The sequence below is a fragment of the Marmota monax genome, unplaced genomic scaffold, assembly GCF_021218885.2.
Source record: "Marmota monax isolate L192 unplaced genomic scaffold, Marmota_monax_Labrador192_F-V1.1 WCK01_AAM20220418_F8-fsc00315, whole genome shotgun sequence".
NCBI classification, from domain to species: domain Eukaryota; kingdom Metazoa; phylum Chordata; class Mammalia; order Rodentia; family Sciuridae; genus Marmota; species Marmota monax.
The window spans coordinates 800760-822857 of record NW_026692798.1 but is presented as its reverse complement, the minus strand read 5'-3'; the positions used below and the strand labels follow the sequence as shown (position 1 = coordinate 822857).

The 22098-nt window shown below is 35.3% G+C and overlaps 1 protein-coding gene across 7 annotated transcripts in view; it reads left to right on the top strand.

The window, feature by feature from the left end:
* The window catches only part of Rimklb (ribosomal modification protein rimK like family member B), an 83042-nt gene extending 70496 nt beyond the window's left edge, over nucleotides 1–12546 (top strand). For 3 of the 7 annotated variants that reach the window (XM_058580508.1, XM_058580504.1, XM_046448212.2), the window contains exons 6-10: nucleotides 650–5224; nucleotides 7473–7550; nucleotides 8009–8168; nucleotides 9166–9258; nucleotides 11708–12546. In XM_058580508.1, coding sequence (XP_058436491.1) covers nucleotides 650–1113 — 464 coding nt within the window. In that variant the 3' untranslated portion in view covers nucleotides 1114–5224; nucleotides 7473–7550; nucleotides 8009–8168; nucleotides 9166–9258; nucleotides 11708–12546. The remainder of the gene's footprint in view (nucleotides 1–649; nucleotides 5225–7472; nucleotides 7551–8008; nucleotides 8169–9165; nucleotides 9259–11707) is intronic. The other 4 variants (XM_058580507.1, XM_058580509.1, XM_058580505.1 and 1 more) reach the window with 4 other exon arrangements.
* The last annotated feature ends 9552 nt before the right edge of the window (nucleotides 12547–22098 follow it).

The window sequence follows — 22098 nt, the reverse complement described above, 5'->3', positions numbered from 1 at the left end:
AAATCAAGTGATGTATGGGCATACCCTGCTGTAGTCTCCTGCCATATGACAGATCCTTGGTCTCTCCTCACACTTGTTGTTTGAGCATTGTTCATCTTGAGTCTTCTTTTTGTAATGTGCAGTTAGGCCTGCAGTGATGATGTTGTATTGAACGTGTTGGAGGTATTTTGGGGTCATTACTCCTAAACAGTACAGTATAAGAACTTTGTATACAGTGTTTACATTGTATTCAGTATTGTAAATAATCTAGAGCTTATTTTAAATTTTGTACTACATCATTTTGTGTGAGACTTCAGCATGTGTAGATTTTGTATTTGAATGGTTGTGGAACCATTTCCTGTTGGTTATCAATGAGTATGTGTCTTAGGTTCATATTATTGCAAGTAAGATGTGCTTTAGAGAAAGTTTAATGACTTTCTCAGAAAAAGTAACATTGAAAAAGTGCTAAAGTCAATTCTTTAAGAGACTAGATAAGGACAGAATCTCTAATGCAGTAAATCTAGAGTCCAAAATTCCAGTTATATACTAGAATAGCACCTTTGTTTTCATTACAGATTTAGAAGAGAGGATTAGCCTAATGAGACTAACATCAGTTTTACTTCAAAACTTTGTTATTTTGGTAACTTTTTTCTTGTTTCTCCTTTGCCAGGTGGTGTGGGAATGATGTGTTCATTGAGTGAACAAGGAAAGCAGCTAGCTATCCAGGTGTCTAATATCCTGGGGATGGATGTGTGTGGCATTGACCTGTTGATGAAAGATGACGGCTCCTTCTGTGTCTGCGAGGCCAATGCAAATGTAGGTTTCATCGCCTTTGATAAGGCTTGTAATCTAGATGTAGCTGGTATCATAGCAGACTATGCCGCCTCCCTTCTGCCCTCTGGCCGGCTCACCCGGCGTATGTCCCTGCTCTCCGTGGTGTCCACGGCCAGTGAGACTAGTGAGCCGGAGCTGGGTCCCCCTGCCAGCACTGCTGTCGACAACATGAGCGCAAGTTCCAGCTCTGTCGACAGTGACCCTGAAAGCACGGAGCGAGAGCTACTCACCAAGCTCCCAGGGGGCCTATTCAACATGAACCAGCTGCTAGCCAATGAAATCAAACTCCTAGTGGAGTGACTCCACTGGTAAATAATTAACCAACAAAACCCTTGTAAAACCTTCTTTTTCTTTTTTCCCTTTTCTTTTTTAAGCCAACTTGCAATGCTGTTCATGGAGGATGCTCAGGAGGATGAGAGGAAAATTAGTAGGATTAGTTGAGAGAAGAGGGAAATAGATGAGACCTTTGCTAGTAAGATATTACTGACTAATTTACAGATTCTACAAAGAGGCAGAAGAGGTGGGATAGAACGATGTCAGGAGGCTCTCTTAGTTACTTTTTAAATTACCAAAAACTGTATGCTTTCAGGCCATGAGGCACATGAAAATTTTGTTCATGGTTCCTTTTGTTTTTATACAAAACATTGATTTGGTTCAAATATCCGATAGCATAACCTTACATTGTGTTTGAAAATTTGTAAAGAGTGAGGAAAACATCTGCCTAAATTACAGGAATTTTTTATCTGTAAATCTGAAAATTCTACCATTTTGCTGTTAAATAGCAGCTTTAATTTATAGTTGTTTATGAAATCTTAAGGGGCTCTTTTATTGGTATTTTTCATTTTTATGTTTTGTTTTTTCCCCTTAATTTGGGTGGGAGGGCAAAGTAAATATAACCCAATAAAGACATTTTTTTAATGACAAAATTGGCATGTTTGCATGATGACAGAGAAATGAACAGTATTGCAATGTCTGGTATACAAAATAACATTTACTCAATGTAGATAAAGTTACACTAGTTTAAAATATGTGCATTGACTTGTATTTGTTAGTGTTTTAGTCTTTTTTGAAAGATATATGCTCTGTTAATGTTACTTTTTTTTTTTTTTAATACATGCTAGTCTAACATTCCCTGCTCTATGCCTGCATCTTTTAATAATGGCCAAAGTGGAAAAAAAAAAAATGCTACCTTTTTGTTAACAAGACATTGACTTGAAACATGTACATTTAAAACCTTTTATTTTTTTTTTCTGTTTTTCTCTTTGTGGTTGGACATTTAAAGAATAAGGACAAGGAAAAATATTTTGGGGGGGCACATCAGGGACCTATAATTTCTTAAGTATGAAGCTAAAGTGCTTTCTAACGCCAGCGTTACATATTTGCATTTTTCACATTTTACAAGGGAGTATATATGTATGTGTGTGCACGCATGCATGTGTTTGTGTTTTGCTTTTTATTTATACCAACCAAACAAAAAGGATAGATTGTAGAGAATGGAGCATGATGGGAAACACAGTTTTTTACTTTAAAAAACAGATGCATTGTTTTCATGACTTAGACTCCACTGGGGTAGAGGTAGTCACCTAAAGACATAAGAATAGGTGCTTCTTAGGCCTTCATGTGTATTATATGTATGTTGTTTGGTTTTTTCCTTTGTTTCTAGACTGTTCCGTGTATGATTTATTCAAAGCTACATGCTTTTTGTCAATGCTCATGGCTATGCATTTTCTCTTTTTACACATAGGATTTGGGGTTGGGTAGACTGGATGTTTTTATTTGGGGATTAAATTAGCAGTATTGAGTCTCATATAGCCCTACTCCTAAGCCTTCAGTACTGACCACTCTTTTTATTCCTTTATTTTCTGAATCACAAAAGCCCCAGAACTGCATATAATATGAGCCTTTATAACATTGGTTAAATTATCTTAATGATGGGTTTGGAAGGTATGTTAAGAAATGGAGATGCTACAGAGCTCAACATAATTTTTTAAACAGCAAGTTCCATCTCCCTACAAATCCTCTGAAGCTTTTACCCAAGCCCTTCTTTGCCTCTCCAGTGCTATTTTTCCTTCAGATGGACCTTAACATAATTTCTTGGACACTACTAGAGAGACTTCGAGGCAATAATAAAAGATCAGTATTAACCAGCTCTAACAGAGGTTTGATCATGCTTACTTGTACAGCTTTTCCCCGTTTTAAAAAGGAATGTAATAAAACTTGTTTTTTTCCATAGAATTAAATACTATTAAAATTGAGTGAAAGGTTGATTGTTGACAAATAGAATAGTACCTCTAATCTGTGCACTGTCTCATTTCACCTGAGAAAAAATATAACTGAAGAGAAGTTTCTAATTTATCTTTAGTATATTCTAATTGCATCTAAAAGAATTTGACTTGCACAGGGTTATTGGGGGACTCAGACTCACATAAGTACCTCTGCCTCATTAACAAAAAGAAATACTTGGTACTTCTGCCGAATGACCATATTTTGAAAGGTGCATACTATTTGGTATAGAGAAATAAATGAAGAACTGCTTAATCAAACTATCATTCATATGTTCATGTAGAGACCATCTGGTTGCCATACATATTATGATACATATACTTTGAACAGTTATATATCATATGTATATAGGTTAATATGTATTTAAAAACACAAAATGAACAACCTCCTTATTTGATGAAAAACTAATTTTGTGTTGTGGGTAAGGGATGAGGAAAAATGTAGTTAGCCATTTTTTAACAACCAAATTAAGCAACCATTTTCAAGAAATATCTGAAATCTTCACCTATACTTTTACTCCCTGTTTGTCCATTTTCTGTGCATTCATACTATATTAAAACATGACCAATCTATTTCTGGAGTTCATACTCACACATTAGAATGAGAAGGTTAGGAATGATCATATTAGATTTCAAAAACATGGGTATCTTGAATTTCCTCAAAAATTAAGGTAAAGAACAAGAAAAAAAATGCTGGAAGAACTCAAAGTGAATATCAGCATTAGATATTTAAGTGGTAGTTGAATTTATTTTCATAATTGTTCAATAACTTTTGTATGATCTTCACTATTATGAGAGATAAAATGTATTTATCAAATATATGTAATCATTATCATGCCAAATTCTGAATTATTGTTAAATTTTTGTATATTGTTAAAATTGTAATTCTAAATTGTATTTTTAAAATAATTCTTTCTGATATTGTTTTTATGTCACCCATGATGAAAACTGGACTTTTACTATATTATCTATACATATGAACTATTTCCATTTAAAAATTTTTAATAGTCTTTTTTCTTTTTTGGTGCCTATAATTGGTCATTTCTGCTGGCTTTTCTCCAATGAACTTTGAAAAAATCTTTCTGTATATGCTATCAATAAGAAAACTACCCTGGAACATTAGAAAAATCCAACAAGAGACTTGCTTTCATGGAGCACTTTGTCAGACTTTGAGAAAAGGTACCGAAGGCATTGAAAAAAGTCACTGACTTTCAAAATCATCTCCTTTTTTTCTCAAGAAGAAAGCAATGGGAAAACAAATTCTCTTCGTTCAGTGAGCCCCCACTTTGGGGCTTGGGGGGCTTAGAGACATTGTGAAATCAACCCTTGTGTTATATTTTTCTCCTGGCTCGCTTTTTTTGAGAAGGTTTATGGGCTATTTGGCTGGTGAGACACGATCCCCTCCTAAGAAAATGTAGGTGCTCAGACAGGTAACCTCTGCTGCTACTGTTTTTATTTGTTTGTTTGTTTAATTTTATTTAAAATTTGTTTTTGTTGTACTAGGATTTTAAAAATATGTAATATATTGCAGGATTTATAACCAGGTTCACTGCTCTTTCTTTTATTTTTCTTCTTAAACAAAACAAAACAAAATTTCATTTAAAATACAGTGTAGGTGCATTTGAAGCTTGGATATTGGAATATTTCGGTAGTGGACAGAAATCTGCTGTTGGAATCTCTAGTCTTCCAGGTTTAATTTGAAATGTTTTTAGTTTTGTTTTCGATTTTTGTGTGGTATTTTATTTCCTTTATACCAGTGCCCTTTTGCCATGCTGTTTTGGTGGCTGTCTAACTCTAGTGAAAATTTTTCTATATTAACGAAAGTTTGGCTTTTAAAATTCCTTAATGTTTTGGATTTTTAAAATTGTTTTTAAAGAAATATTCTAATTGCTTGCACTGTTACTGTTCTTTGCCAGCCTTTTCAGGAGCCAAAAAAACAAATACAAACAAACAAAAAAATACCCAGAGAAAAAACTTTCCTTCTTCCCCCTTCCTGATGATGAGTGAGAAGTATTGAGAACTTTCGGGGTCAGTGCCCTTCTAAACTCCCCTTCCCCCAATAATGCAGCTGTATAATGAATGCTAAATGCAGCGGTTTGGATTCAGGCACAGCCCCAGCCTGCTTGCAGGTAATTTGACTCTCCTTTCTTTCCATCACAAGGCTAACTTTACTTTTCTTTTTAAAAGTTTCCTTTATTTATGCACTTTAAAGGCAATGTGGGTTTGTCATAACTGTCATTTAAAAAAATAATGCATAAATATATCTAGCAAATTTGATTAAAGGAGATGTTTTGTGGGTAACATTTGAATTGATTTGAGATGAACTCAGAACTTTTCTTTGGGAATTTTGTTTAGCCATTTAGATAATTCCATTCCTTGCATATATGTCTATAATTAAGTATTTCAGAGTGTGACTTTTGGCTTTGTTTTTGTTTTGGGTTTGTTTGTTTCTTCCATTGTGCTACTCTGGCTTAAGCTTTTTCAGGGGTTGGTGTTCCGAATACACAGTGAGCTCACAGTATAAAGACATCAATTAGGAGTTGACAGGTATGGAAAACTAGAGTTTTGAAAAGGTAAAATTAGGTTGTAGGTTATATATATGGTAAAAACTCACCATAGCATTCAATTACCTTAGTGCTTCTCTTTCAATAACATAATTATAAAAGGGAAAGAAATGATGAAATATAGATAATAAAAAAGCATTTTAGTTATGGAAGCACTGTCATATCAGAAGTAATTAGCATTTCTGAGAAGCTAGCTCTTAGAGAAATAAATGTGAACAGTTTAAGATTATCACAAAGTCAAGGTTTTAAGCAATCAAAAATTACAGTTAGAATAGTTTGAACAGTTAAGAAAAGCATTACTGAAGCACAACATAGTTAAGCAGATTCATGATGATCATAAAGCCAGTAGCAGGAGTAGGAGTGCAGCTTGTCCATTTCAGTAGCCTTCCTATTAGTAGACTATCCCCTTCTCTCTCTGTCCCCATCCACCCACCTTTTCCTCCTTTCTTCTGTCCTTCTGCAAGTTTTAGTTTTAATATGAGAGCTTAAACTACCATATTTTTGCATTTTGGTAAATAATCCTCATTTCCAGTATGTTAGAATGGCAGCAAAAGTAGGCAGTACCTTTTCTGTATATGCTTCTGCATAATTTTATACTGTAGCTTTAAATTTCTTATCCAAAAAGGCTATAAGTTTTAAAAAACTACTAGTTAGTTAAAAAGAAATCCTGACTCGAGTTCTCTTTCTAAAGCTAAAGGGAGGGCATGTAATAAGTCACATGTTCATTTACCTCATATAAAAAGATAGCAGAAGTCACTCCCATAAGCATTTTAAGACAAAAATAATTTGTTGAGGTGAAATTTATTAATAAAGGAGTCCCAACTTCAGTCTTGCAGGAATTTATGATGTGTACTAATAAAAAGGTTCATTCAGGAGACCCTTGTTCTCTTGCTGCTAAGAATGGCCACCATTAAGATGTATGTAGTATGTGATTACATAGGGTATGGAGAGTTTAACAACCTCCATTCTGCTGCCCCCACTGCAAACCACTGACTTGTAAAGGATGATCTTGCTTTTAGATTTTACCATATTCAAACTTATTAGGTGGACCTTATATAGCATATATACCTGGCTGCAATTGTGGGGTTTGGGAACATGAGGGGTGGGGTGAACTGTTGTTGTTTTAGGTTTCAGTCAGACAGACATCCCTGTGCCCCAGTTCCCAGAAGCACAGCAGGCCTCTAGGAGCATCCGTGGGAACGGCGCAGTCCTGACATCACCAACTTCTCCTGCTCAGGCTCATCCCATATACAGAGGTCAAAAGGGTGGGGATTGAGATGGGGGAAGGAATGAGAAAGCAGATACAATGTCATTGCAGTGCCACTGTTGACTAGCTTTTGGTGCTTATGTCAGTGTTCGTTTTATTTTGACTTTTTTTTTTTTTAAGTTGGCAAAGTTGTGCATATTTATTTTATGGTGAAGGTAGTGGGAGGGTGGAACAAAAACAAGCCATTACTGTTACCATCCGTTCATTGTTAGATATCATTCCTTAATAATTGATATAGAATATATTTGAAATGTAGACCCCCAGTGACAAACAGATCAAGAATAGAAATGAATCTTAGGTTTTAACAAGCAGAAAACATTTATGCTGTGTTAATTCCCAATTCTCCTATGACTGCTATTACATTTGTCATTCTGTCTGCCTTTTCCCCCTAATTTTCTATGTTGTGTATATACAATTTGAGGAAATATGCATTCATGGTCAATATTTTTAAAAGACTTAAATTTATTACTCTTTTAAAAGAAAAGATCTATATATGTACCTCAGTGCTTATATGGGCATACAAATGCTACCCTATTTTAAATGTAGGTGGAGTATATGTTCGTGTTTTAATGTATTCAGAGCCATTGGGCAATAAGCAGTCCAGAACATTGAAAGCTCAAGCAGGTAAAGCACCTAAACACCCTTAGTTTCTAGAATAACATGTAACTTCCATAATTCTTTGAGTGGTCTCAGAACTTTAAATTTGTAGGAGTTATAGACTGCCTAGTTAAATTTATGAATTATACATTTACACAATTAACATTTATAGGGTAAATGTTAATTTACCCTGTAAATTGTAAAGAAGGTAAAGAAGGAAACTATGACAGAACAGAAAATGAGATGGCAGTTGTTGGGTGTCTGAATCTTTCCACTTTCTTTTTTAAATTTTCCCCACTAGCATGAACATTGATCATACATTATTTGATTTTTGTGATTGGGATTTTTGTTTATGATTTTTTGGGGGGAATATCTGGGTGAGACATGCAAAAGTTTACACATGCGAAAATGTGACATGTTAAAGGTTTTTCTCTTTAGTCTTGAATAGTAAGCAAGAACTTTTTCTATATACCCTTCTGCTGCAGCAGAGAAATAAACTGGTAGGTGGCAGCAGAGGAAGGAGTTCTTCAGATTGATGGCTACTGACATAAAATCTGCATAGGAGAGGAGATATAGAGTATGACATACCAAGTGAAGCAAGGGGGGCAAAAATGGAAACAGATTACTGGATTTTGACTCTAAATGGTAAGTAATTTGTAATCAACGGTATTTTTTTAATCTGATACCAGTGCTGTGTTACATAATTAAAATGGAAAAAAGTTAAGCTGCTAGTACATCTAATGTTTTAAAAATCTTCCAAGAAGAGTATACATTGTTAACCATTTTATAAAATTAAGACTGCCTCATTTTTAGTAGGACTGCTGAAGGGATAATTAGAGAATGTATTTTGGAAAAAAAAATCATGGGGGTAATAAGATATGGTCTACTGGCTGTTTCTTTTTGAACTAGTCCCATTTCCTTGTCACCCTGCATGCACATCAGTCCACTCTGTGTATTTATATTTCTTTCTTGCTTATCTGACTCTTAGTTTTCTCCTCTGCCTCTTTCTATCCCTTTTTAACTTCTCTTACCTTAGTTTGTCTGGATGGTCTTCTCTCTTTCAGAGCCCTTTGGATTTTACTTATCCAATGTTGTTATTTTGCATCTCTGCCTGCCTCTTTTTTTCTTAATAGTTAGTGAGTAAGTGTGTGTGTGTGTGTGTGTGTCTTCTTCCTCCTTTCCATTGGCATTTTTTGTCTGTAACTGCCTAGGCGTCTGTACCTGCATTTAGGTAAGTGAATCCATGTGGCACCATTGTGATTACTTACATATTAGAATTTGGGCTAAATAGAAGACAACAAATCATTTTAATTTTTAGTTGAACATGGACACAATACCTTTGTTTTACTAATTTATTTATTTGATGTGTCGATGAGGATCTATTCCAATGCCTCACATGTGCCATGCAAGTGCTCTACCACTGAGCCACAACCCCAGCCCAGCAAATCATATTTGAAGTTTATATTTACATTAAATTTATAATAAGCTATAGGCCTGGCTATTCAATTACATGTTCATTTTAATTATAGTTTCTTTATTGTTTCCACCAACCAACCTGTTTGTTTATTTGAACAGAAATGAGAGGCAATATAATTCTTAATCTTATTTAGATTTGTTTGTTTTGTTTTGTTTTGTTTTGCAGTGCTGGGCTGTGAATCCAGGGCTTCATACATGCTAAGCAAGTGTTCTACCACTTAAGCTACTCTCCAGCCTTATTTAGGCTTTTAACTTCTAGGTGACTGATTTTTAAAGTCTGTTATATTCAAAACATGAGAAAAGCGGTCATTGTTTTATAGATACATGTATTAGAGAAGATGAATTTTTAGTCTTTCAAATAAAAGTTAAAACGAAGCCGTCTAAATCTTATATACATGAGCATTTCAGAAGCTTTTCTATTCTCTTAAACTAACACACAAATAATTGTTTTCAGGATTTATAGATGATAGAAATATATTATCCAGACAAGTGATTATTTTTTAAAAAGTGAGTTCTCGCTGGGTTTGGTGGCACATGCCTGTAATCCCAGTGAGTAGGTAATTTGTTGCTAATCTGTGCAACATGGCAAGACCTTGTCTCAGAAAAGTGTATGTATGTTTGGGAGGGGGTTACTGGGGATGAAGCTCAGTAGGTGAAGTGAGGCCTGGGTTCAACCCCCAGTACTCAGGGGAGGGAGGGAGGAGAAAGGGGGAGTTCTATTGATATCTATAATTGAGATGCTGACCTACAAAGGTCTGCCATAGAAATTTAGGAAGTTTAAAATGTAAACCTTTTTATTTGAATTTGTAGAAAAGGAAATTAAAGTTTAGAGAAGTTAGTGATTTGCCCAAGATTAGAGAACCAGAACTAAAATCCAAGTTACCTGATTATCAATGTGTAGTACTCTTTGCACTATATACCATATCTTCTTCAAAATCTAATTACTGAACATGGTGTGATGCCACCAAAAAAGTTGTCACTTTCTATGCTTATCGATATCTAATACAGTATGGGGAGTCTGTTAAAGCAGTAGGTTGCCATTTTACATAATGTCATACAGAATTGCTTGTTCATACACTTATTTGTGTTGTGTACATTAAATGGTATTATGAGTACATCATTTCCAGGGTTTAACATTGAAAAGTTATTCATTGTTAAAAGAAGTTACAAAAAGGGCTAAGGATATAGCTCAGTAGTAGAGTGGCTGCCTAGTATATGCAAGGCCCTGGATTCAATCTCCAGCATTGCAAATTAATAAATTAAGATACTTTGTGTTCAAAGAAGAAGAATGGATTTTTTTACATCTAATATACCATTAATTAATTCTCACCTTGCCTACCATCCATTCCTATTCTGGAAAAGAAGTCAGTTTATAATAAACAGCAATCTTTTTTTATTCTGAAATACCTTTTTTTTTTCCTTGCATATTTTTTAGGCCAGCAGGGGGGCAAGTGAATAAATGAGTATTTACTTAGAAAGATAGGAAGTAACATGTAACATGATACTGGAATAACTGATAATATTGTCTATGCAGTAAATTTTAATTTTCATTACTGTGTAAAAAGAAACTACCTTGTATTTTGAAAATTATATTTAGTGCTAAAAAACATGCATATTAGCATAAAATATGAATACACTGTCTTAAACAGCTTTGTGTTAATCAACAATTTTGATTAGTTTATGAAATCATTGATTTGTGTGGTACTAGGGATTGAATCCATTGGCAGTGGTATTCTACTACTGAGCTACATCACCATCCCTTTTCACCTTTAAAAATTTTCAGACAGTGTCTCTAAGTTGCTAAGGTGACCTTGAACTTGGGATCCTCTTACCTCAGCCTCCTTAAAAAAAATAATAATAATAAAGTTATGCTTTTTTAGAGCTGAAAAAAGATGACCAACATGAATTGAATCTAAAATTAAATTATTCCAGTCTATGATTTATTGAAGACTTAGCCTAGAATTTTGTTTGGGCCTTTTAGTACTATATATTTTTTTAAGTTTTTTTTGATATAAGGAATTTTTAATCTTTCTCAATTTTGTCCTCTTGGTACAGTTTTTCTGACTAAAGTGGAACACAATGCTATTGTAGTATTGTTAAGGAATAATACTATTATAGCATCTTTGTGACTGTATTTAAATTATTATGAATATTGTCTGTCTTCCATTGGATTAATTTTTATAAAATGTAAGTAAGCTATTTCTCTGGGGTAGTTTAATCCCTGGGAAAGTATACTTAAATAAGTAACTTTCTAAAATAAATCTAAGTACTTGGGATAAAGAAAAGGAAAGGGAAAAAAGGTGAGCTGTTGTCTTGACAGCATCTTAAATGAAGTAGACATCATTATGGACCTATAAATTGAACTAACTAGTAAGTCTTCACCTACTAGAGAGAACAAATTCTAGAGATTTAGAATAGTTTCTCCTGGAGAAAACTCAAATTTGCTCATACAAAATAATAATAGGTATAGCTTTTAATTTTTAATGATAAGAACATTAAGTATCTTCCAAATTGGAATTAGAATATACTTTTGCTTACTGGGAAAACCAGGACACAGAATGGCAATGTAAAGATTGTAGTCTTTGTTATCTAGCCAATTTGTAGTAATTTATTGTTATGTTAGTTGATATTGTGTCTTTCCCCCCTCTCAACTGATCATAAAATTTATTTAAATCTGTAATTTGAGTTATATTTGTTTTTCCCCCTAGGTTCTCTTGAAGTAACCGGTGATCCTTTGATTATCTCATTAGCAGAATGGATGAAGATAGATTTCACCCTTTTTTCAAGAGAAAAGTAGAAATACACAGAACAAGAAAGCAGTAGCTCTAACTTGTTTGATTCAGTGTGTTTTCTAAAATAAAAGCATCATGAACTGAAAATTGAATAACAGAAAGTGTGACTTGTTGTTTTGACAGCTGTTTCTATCCATTTTATCCTGTTCACTTTTGTCTGGATATCTAAACTTGATATCTAGCTCCATGTATGTCATTTAAAAAATTTTTTTTTTATTTCTCATCTTATGCAAAATGAAACTCTTGAGTTTTTTGGTTCTTAGTCTTTGACGGAACTTTAGTAATTCTGAATAATTACTACTTTTGCACATAGGCGAACCCTAAAATATGTATTATGGATTTCTCCCTGTGCCTTTCATCACTTTATCTGTCCATGCAGAATAATTGTTATTGTATTGTTTTATTTTTAAATCTCTGGAGAGTACTTTTCAAGAGTGGACTTTGTAATCAGATATTAGTACAGATTCCAGTTTCATCACTTAATGATTATAATGACCTTTGGACGAGTTACTCTCTTCAAACCTTAGATATATATTTGTTAAAAATGAAAATAATTGGTGGACTGGGGATGTAGCTCAGTGGTGGTGTTCTTCCATGGTATGTGCATAAGGCCCTAGATTCAATCTCCAGCATAACAACAACAACAACAAAAGAAGGAAATAATTGTTATTAGCTTAATGTGTAAGGATTAACTAATACATGTATGGTGCTTAGCAGGTACTTGAATCTTTAATAAATACTGTCCATTTTATAAATTTTGATTATTGATACTTTATTCAAAGCTATTGAATCATTTTTGTTTTGTTTTATTTTTAATACTAAAAGTTGGATTTTCTTTCTTGGTTTACTTTTTAGTTTTTCTACTTAAACTCCTTTCACCTGATCTCGTAGTGGCTGGAACATGAGGGTGGGGAGAGTTGTTGCCATGGCATTTTTCCTAATCTAGGCTGACAAATTCTTATTTCCACATTTCATTGGATTAGGAATTTTATGTAAGGAAAAAAGAAACATTATATATATTTATATATAAACATATGTATATTTCTTGCTCTTAGTTGGGAAAACTAAATCCTATTGGATTAAGGAATATGCATATGATGCATAATATTAACAAATGGGGGAAATTTAGGTGAAGACAAAATAGAAAATAAAGGTGAGTTAAACCTTGAAAAATGCAAACCATCAGGTTGTGTACATTTCTTAAGTAAATGATAGTGGAACAAAATTGGTTACAGTAGAATAAGATAATGAGAAGATTCATGATATTCTTAAGATAGAAGCAAATTTGTTGTTTGGGAAAAGCAATATTTCTCAAACAGCAGATCAATATCATAACTCTAAATTAACAGACCAATAAAGGCAGTTCAATAAGAAGTCCCTTTTGATGGTCTTAAGATGATCCAGCAAAATAAATTTTAGAATGTCCAGAGGAGTTTTTCTCAAAATATACTTGACCCATCTTATAATCACTTGGGTTATTGGATGGAGATTCTAGGGCCCTCACATGAATCTTTGGATGCCAAAAATATGCTTTTTTGCAGGAGTGCTTTACCACTGAGCTATATCCCCAGCCCTTTTTGAGATAGTCTTATTAAATTGCTGAGGGTCTGGTTAAGTTGCTAAGACTGGCCTCCAACTTGTGATCCTGACTCAGCTGCCTGAGTTGGTGGGATTAAAGGAATGTACCATCACACCTGGTTTGCATTTTGGCACGGTGCAGGTGACATTCATACTAATGCTTGATCACTACTGCTGTAAATCTCATCACTAGTGCTTTTAAGAAACTGGTTGAACTTGCCTAGCATGTGCAAAGCTCTGGGTTTGATCCCCAGCACTGCAAAAACCGAAACAACAAAACTGAAATAGGGGTTGGCCAATTTACCTCTAAAAGGACAAGTAGTAATATTGTAGCCATTGCTTCCTATATATGGTCTGTGGAGTTTTAAACACTTTTAAAATGTAAAAAAATAAAATAAAATACTTAGCTCCTAAGTTATATAAAATAGGCTGGTCTCTCCAGGTGAAATTGTCAAAGGTGACTTCATATGTCGTATCAACATGACCTCACCGCAAATTGTAAGCCCTGTGCTTCAGGCACCAGGAGGTGCTAGGTTGAAAGCAGGGCTTCATGTCCCACAGATCACCACCAAGGATAGCTCACCTGGACTGGGTGGGCCATCTCCACTGCCCGGAGCCTCACTGAGCCTACATGTGTACCCCAGACTAACACTTACTCTGGAAGAATGGGTGGATTGAATGTGAATTGACTATGGTCCATAAATTAATACTCATCTAAATTGAGACTTTGGTGACAGTACTTTTTGAGGTTATTTGCTGTGGTAGGAAAATGTATTGAAATTCTATACAGTGGACCAAGAATGATACTTCAGTGTAGTGCAGGAAAGTGGAAGATATAGTTGATTGATATTCTTATGAAAATTAGTATAAGTGGGATTTTGAACAGATGGTCACTCTTTGCATTAAGGCAGTACTTGTATGATCAAAAAGAATTAAGGCACCCAATCCTTCAGAATTCTTAAGGTTTAAAAGCTTATTAAGGGGCTGGGGATGTGGCTCAAGCGGTAGCGCGCTTGCCTGGCATGTGTGCGGCCTGGGTTCGATCCTCAGCACCACATACAAAGATGTTGTGTCCGCCGAAATATTGAAATTCTCTCTCTCTAAAAATAAAAAATAATAAAATAAAAGCTTATTAAATGTTGACTTTATTATTATAAACAGATGACCTTTGGAAGATTGTTTAGTGTTTTTGTTTTGTTTTTATATTTTCCCTCTATTCAGTTACCACTCACACAGGAAGAATCCATGTATGTGCCTGGCTTTTTTTTTTCTCTCTCTCTCTTTTTTTTTTTTATTATTATTAGTTGTTCAAAACATTACAAAGCTCTTGACATATCTATCATAAGTGCCTGGCTTGAAGCAGGTTTTATAGGAGCTACAACAATACTGAGCTATTGATGTTCTATGATATTTAGAATTTAAATTGTTTAGATTTGAGAAACTGTGGATTATGGCAGTGAAACTTGTTTTTCTCAAAATTGGGTAAAATCAAGAGGTGTAAATGATTTGGCAAAATCTTTGCCACTTTTTTTTTTAAATAACAAGGTTATTGTTTAAGCATACATGACAGTGGAATTTTATGATACTTAGACTCCGAAATACAGGGAAAAGATACAGTCAGATGTGCTAGAAATGTTTTGAGGGAAATGCCTGTAAACGGTAATAAGGGAGAAGATCTAGAAGGCAGGGAATGCCTTCAAATTGAAATCTTGAAAGCTGTGATAGAGGAGAAAGAAGAAAGGGAAATTAGAATAGACCTTCAGATCTCATCTTTGCCACTCCAATGAGGTATCTTAGAGCAAATTACCCACTAAAGTAGTCTTGCATTGTGAAGAAGTGGTGTGATCAGTATGCCCACAGCAGCCCAGCTTCTGTGTGAATGCTGCAGTAGGTCAGGAGTGGCAACTGGAGGTTGTCAGCCAAATATGTTAGTTGTATCTAGTTTGCTTGTTTATTTGTTTGTACTGATGATTGAACCCAGGGGTGCTTGACTAGCTACATCCCCACATCCCCAGACCTTTTTACTTTGATAAAGGATTGTTTAAGTCCTTGCTAAGTTGATGAGACCAGCTTTAGACTTGAAATTTTCCTGCCTCAACATCCTGAGTTGATGGGAATTTATAGACATGCCCCACCACACTCAGCATATCTAGTTTTCTTGAGAAACTTGGGTGGCACACTTTGGGATAACCACATCTCACCCCTTAATATTGCACAGGTCTACTTCACACACATTGAACCCCTCCATAGTTCAGTGAACCTCTGTCATAAATTCTACATTGTATGTTTTCTCACCTTCAATAACAATATTTGCTGTAACAGCTCAATTTGCAGGGTTATTTGCATCATAGCTAGAATCTTCTCTAGGTCTCTACTCAAACCTTGCAGTTTTTCATATCATTCAGTCTATGGGCTGGAACAGTGTTTGTACAAGGTAGCAATAATATGCAACAATCTTTTAACAGTTGATTCCACGTTGTCTACCATTGTGGCTGCACCATTTCTCAATGGGATTTCTTAAGGGATCTGACAACATAAAGCTTGCTGCTGCAGTGCTCATGGGAGAAGAATAATTCTCAGGAAGAGAATAAACTAGAAAGTAAAATCCACTGACACTCCTCCCCTCCTGCTGACCTTACTCTATAGAAGGTATCAACTGTTAAAAGATTGTTGCATATTTCCCAAAAATTGTATATTATAAACATTTCTTAATGGGATCATGACATAAGCAGTGATCCGTAATTTCATGATATATTTTGAGTATTTTGCCATACAAGCAGGTGTATTGCTACCTTGTTTTTTTTTTTAATATTTTTTAGGTGTAATTGGACACAATACCTTTATTTAATTTATTTTTATGTGGTGCTGAGTGTCAAACCCAAGCCCTTACACATGCCAGGCAAGTGTTTTCCTGCTGAGCTACAACCCCAGCCCATTACCTCAGTTTTTTAAACAGTGACATAAAATTCCATTATTTGCTTCTACCAGATCTTGTTTCTTTGGCTTACTTACATGAAGTATCTCAGTATTCTTCCAATGAACTTTCCCTCTTAAATTTTCTCTATTACATGCAGTCAAAGGACTCTAATACAAGAAAAGAGACTGGGAACAAGAGGTAAGCTGTATTTGATATGCTTGCTTAGTACAGCCAATTGAATATTACTTTTAGAAAATAATTGATATTGAGTTAATGGCTGTTGTAGAATTTTTCCCCTCTGCACTGAGCATTGTTGGAGAGGGAATTCTTTGGGGATGGTGGGGGGCGATATATGTATAGTAAAATGGCACCTGGAAAGGTATGGAGAGGCTCAGGAACTATATAATGGTTATATCCAAAGTGGACCTGAAAATTTCATCATGTGGTCAAAATCAGGAGGAAAAACTTGAGTTAATAAAAAATAATGTCTTGCGTCCACAAATTAGTAGAAGTCTTATCCTGAGTGATACTAGATCTAATGGAGGATAGCTGAACTATAACAAGAATGTGGTAGGAGTAAAGAATTGCCGAGTCTGATTAACATTTAGGGATTATGCAGTACCAAGAAAAATAATAAAGTAATTTGCACTTTAATAAAATTTCCAGTTTAATAAAACCATTTGAATATTTGGACGCATTTTGGGGAATATAATCAGAATCCACATTTAATTAGGTGCAAACCTGAATGGTAAATTATTATTGGAATTTGGGGATGAAGGGGAAATTGGTATATCTTTATGAAAATAACATGAAAGGGTTTTTAAGTAAATTTCACATGAACACCACATCATCTGAAGTTGGTTTTTATGAGATGTCCTAAGAGAAATTGTGTATTGTTAAAAGTACAAGACTATATGGCAGAGCATGTATCCATAGGAACTGATTTCTAAAGAGGAAAAGGAACATTTTGCTGAAAAAGCCACTGTGATCAAAGTAACGTGTATGGGAAAATAGTAAGATCTTCCACTTACTGAAAACTGGATAAGAACAGAAAAGTTTGGATTTCGCCACCTACATGCTAGGGACTATATTTTTATGTGACGATAGGCAATTTACAAAGTAAATAATTCCCACCTATTTCTTAGTTTGGATAGATTTTTGTTCTTTATTAATTAACTGTATTGGTTAAAGCAGAAATGGTAAGAGTAATGAGATTTTTGCAGGAATAATTGACCTGGAAACATAATAGCTACAATATATCTTTATTTTACATTTAAGTGGTGCTGAGGTTTGAACCCAGTGCCTTGTGCAAGCTAGGTAAGCACTCTACCACTGAACCACATATGTAGGGTATTTTTAAAAATGAACAAAAGGAGTCTTTCAGATTTTCAACTAGGAAAACTATCAAAAGATGATGTGATATACAGGTTTACCTTGTTGAGGGGCTTAAAAAAAATTCTCTCATATCTGGAGTCTAGAAGTTCAAAGCAAAATTGTTGGTAGAGTCAGGTCCCCTCTTAAACCACCAGGGAAGAATCTGTCTATACTTCCTCTTAGCTTCTGAGGGTTTCTGACAATCTTTGGCATCCCTTGGCTTGCAACTGCATCACTCCAACCTCTACTACCGTCATCACTTGCCTTTCTTCCCTGTGTGTCTGTATCTTCACATATCCTTTAAAAGACACCAACCTTTAGGGCCAATCCTAATCCAGTATGACCTTGTTTTAACTAATTATATGATAACTGGTTAATGTTATTTCCAAATAAGGCCACATTCTGAAGTTGAATTGACATGAATTTTGAGGAATACTATCTAAACCAGTATGTCAGGTAAAATCTTTTCATAAAATCAGGTGAAAGCTAAGACTTAAAAAGTTTTTTCCTTGAAGGCATCGATAAATTTCTTAAGTCATATGATCTGCCCAGATTGAGTCAGGAGGATATAGACAACCTAAACAGACCAATATCAATTGAGGAAATAGAAGAAACCATCAAAAGACTACCAACTAAGAAAAGCCCAGGACCAGATGGGTATACAGCAGAGTTTTACAAAACCTTTAAAGAGGAACTAATACCAATACTTTTCAAGCTATTTCAGGAAATAGAAAAAGAGGGAGAACTTCCAAATTCATTCTACGAGGCCAACATCACCCTGATTCCTAAACCAGACAAAGACACTTCAAAGAAAGAAAACTACAGACCAATATCTCTAATGAACCTAGATGCAAAAATCCTCAATAAAATTCTGGCGAATCATATACAAAAACATATCAAAAAAATTGTGCACCATGATCAAGTAGGATTCATCCCTGGGATGCAAGGCTGGTTCAATATACAGAAATCAATAAATGTTATTCACCACATCAATAGACTTAAAAATAAGAACCATATGTCATCTCGATAGATGCAGAAAAAGCATTCTACAAAGTACAGCATCCCTTTATGTTCAAAACTCTAGAAAAACTAGGGATAACAGGAACATACCTCAATATTGTAAAAGCAATCTATGCTAAGCCTCAGGCTAGCATCATTCTGAATGGAGAAAAATTGAAGGCATTCCCTCTAAAATCTGGAACAAGACAGGGATGCCCTCTCTCACCACTTCTGTTCAACATAGTTCTCGAAACACTGGCCAGAGCAATTAGACGAAAGAAATTAAAGGCATCAAAATAGGAAAAGAAGAACTTAAATTATCACTATTTGCAGATGACATGATTCTATACCTAGCAGACCCAAAAGGGTCTACAAAGAAACTATTAGAGCTAATAAATGAATTCAGCAAAGTGGCAGGCTATAAAATCAACACGCATAAATCAAAGGCATTCCTGTATATCAGCGACAAATCCTCTGAAATGGAAATGAGGACAACCACTCCATTCACAATATCCTCAAAAAAAAATAAAATACTTGGGAATCAACCTAACAAAAGAGGTGAAAGACTTATACAATGAAAACTACAGAACCCTAAAGAAAGAAATAGAAAAAGATCTTAGAAGATGGAAAAATATACCCTGTTCATGGATAGGCAGAACTAACATCATCAAAATGGCGATATTACCAAAAGTTCTCTATAGGTTTAATGCAATGCCAATCAAAATCCCAACGGCATTTCTTGTAGAAATAGAGAAAGCAATCATGAAATTCATATGGAAAAATAAAAGACCCAGAATAGCAAAAACAATGCTAAGCAGGAAGTGTGAATCAGGCGGTATAGCGATACCAGACTTCAAACTATACTACAGAGCAATAGTAACAAAAACAGCATGGTACTGGTACCAAAACAGGCAGGTGGACCAATGGTACAGAATAGAGGACACAGAAACCAATCCACAAAACTACAACTATCTTATATTTGATAAAGGGGCTAAAAGCATGCAATGGAGGAAGGATAGCATCTTCAACAAATGGTGCTGGGAAAACTGGAAATCCATATGCAACAAAATGAAGCTGAATCCCTTTCTCTTGCCATGCACAAAAGTTAACTCAAAATGGATCAAGGAGCTTGATATCAAATCGGAGACACGGCGTCTGATAGAAGAAAAAGTTGGCTACGATCTACATACTGTGGGTTCGGGCTCCAAATTCCTCAATAGGACACCCATAGCACAAGAGTTAATAACTAGAATCAACAAATGGGACTTACTCAAACTAAAAAGTTTTTTCTCAGCAAAAGAAACAGTAAGAGAGGTAAATAGGGAGCCTACATCCTGGGAACAAATCTCTACTCCTCACACTTCAGATAGAGCCCTAATATCCAGAGTATACAAAGAACTCAAAAAATTAGACAATAAGATAACAAATAACCCAATCAACAAATGGGCCAAGGACCTGAACAGACACTTCTCAGAGGAGGACATACAATCAGTCAACAAGTACATGAAAAAAATGCTCACCATTTCTAGCAGTCAGAGAAATGCAAATCAAAACCACCCTAAGATACCATCTCACTCCAGTAAGATTGGCAGCCATTATGAAGTCAAACAACAACAAGTGCTGGCGAGGATGTGGGGAAAAGGGTACACTTGTACATTGCTGGTGGGACTGCAAATTGGTGCAGCCAATTTGGAAAGCAGTATGGAGATTTCTTGGAAAGCTGGGAATGGAACCACCATTTGACCCAGCTATTCCCCTTCTCGGTCTATTCCCTAAAGACTTAAAAAGAGCATGCTACAGGGACACTGCTACATCGATGTTCATAGCAGCACAATTCACAATAGCAAGACTGTGGGACCAACCTAGATGCCCTTCAATAGACGAATGGATAAAAAAAATGTGGCATTTATACACAATGGAGTATTACTCTGCATTAAAAAATGACAAAATCATAGAATTTGCAGGGAAATGGATGGCATTAGAGCAGATTATGCTAAGTGAAGCTAGCCAATCCCTAAAACACAAATGTCAAATGTCTTCTTTGATATAAGGAGACTAACTAAGAACAGAGTAGGGACGAAGAGCATGAGAAGAAGATTAACATTAAACAGGGATGAGAGGTGGGAGGGAAAGGGAGAGAGAAGGGGGGAAATTGCATGGAAATGGAAGGAGACCCTCAGGGTTATACAAAAGTACATACAAGAGGAAGTGAGGGGAAAGGGAAAAATAATACAAGGGGGAGAAATGAATTACAGTAGAGGGGGTAGAGAGAGAAGAGGGGAGGGGAGGGGAGGGGGGATAGTAGAGGATAGGAAAGGCAGCAGAATACAACAGACACTAGTATGGCAATATGTAAATCAATGGATGTGTAACTGATGTGATTCTGCAATCTGTATACGGGGTAAAAATGGGAGTTCATAACCCACTTGAATCAAAGTGTGAAATATGATATATCAAGAACTATGTAATGTTTTGAACAACGAACAATAAAAATTAAAAAAAAAAGTTTTTTCCTTTATCACAAAACAATGCAAGTTAATTATTTTCCACAATTAATAACAAAAACATGGTTATGAAAATAGAGGTATGTGTATAAAAATGGGGATCGAACCCAGGGTGCTTAACCACTAAGATACATCCTCAGCCCATTTTTGTATTTTTGAAAAATATTTATTTTAGTTTGTCGATGGACCTTTATTTTATTTATTTATATGTGGTGCTGAGAATCAAACGCAGTGCCTCGCACATGCTAGGCAAGCACTCTGCCACCAAGCCACAATCCCAGCCCCCTTTTTTTGGATCTTGCTAAGTTGCTTAGTGTCTCACTAAGTTGCTGAGGTTGGCCTTGCACTTGTGATTCTCCTGCCTAAGCCTCCCAAGCCACTGAGATTACTGGCATGTGCCACCATACTGGCTATGAAAATGGAGTTTTGGAAAGCATTGGAAGTTTAGATTTGCCAGTTGTAAGCTCTAAAGTAATTATTGCCCATACATACTTCTGTTTGTGGGGAGAAAAGAACAGAAGGTGAAAATTTTGGTGTATTCTGGAGAATCAGTGACTTGGGAGGCTGAGGCAGAAGGATCATGGGCTCAAGACCACCCTCAGCAATTAACAAGGCCCTAAGCAACTTATCAAGACTTGTCTCAATAAGTGGGGGTCAGGGGCTAGAGATGTAACTCAATGGTAAGTTGCCCCTGGGTTCAATCCTTAGTAAACCCCCCACCCCCCAAAAAAAGAATGTGGAGCTGAAGGAAAAAAAATACAAGTTCAGTTTTGCAGAGGAAATGGCAAGAGAATTGGATTCTCATTCATATTTTTTGTCATGCTAGTAATTATTTAATTACCAAGATGTCTTTCCATCTTCTATACAAACTGCTACTCATATTCTTAACTACATCCCCTGTGCTCCTTCATATATCTGTGTGTATTCTCCAAAAC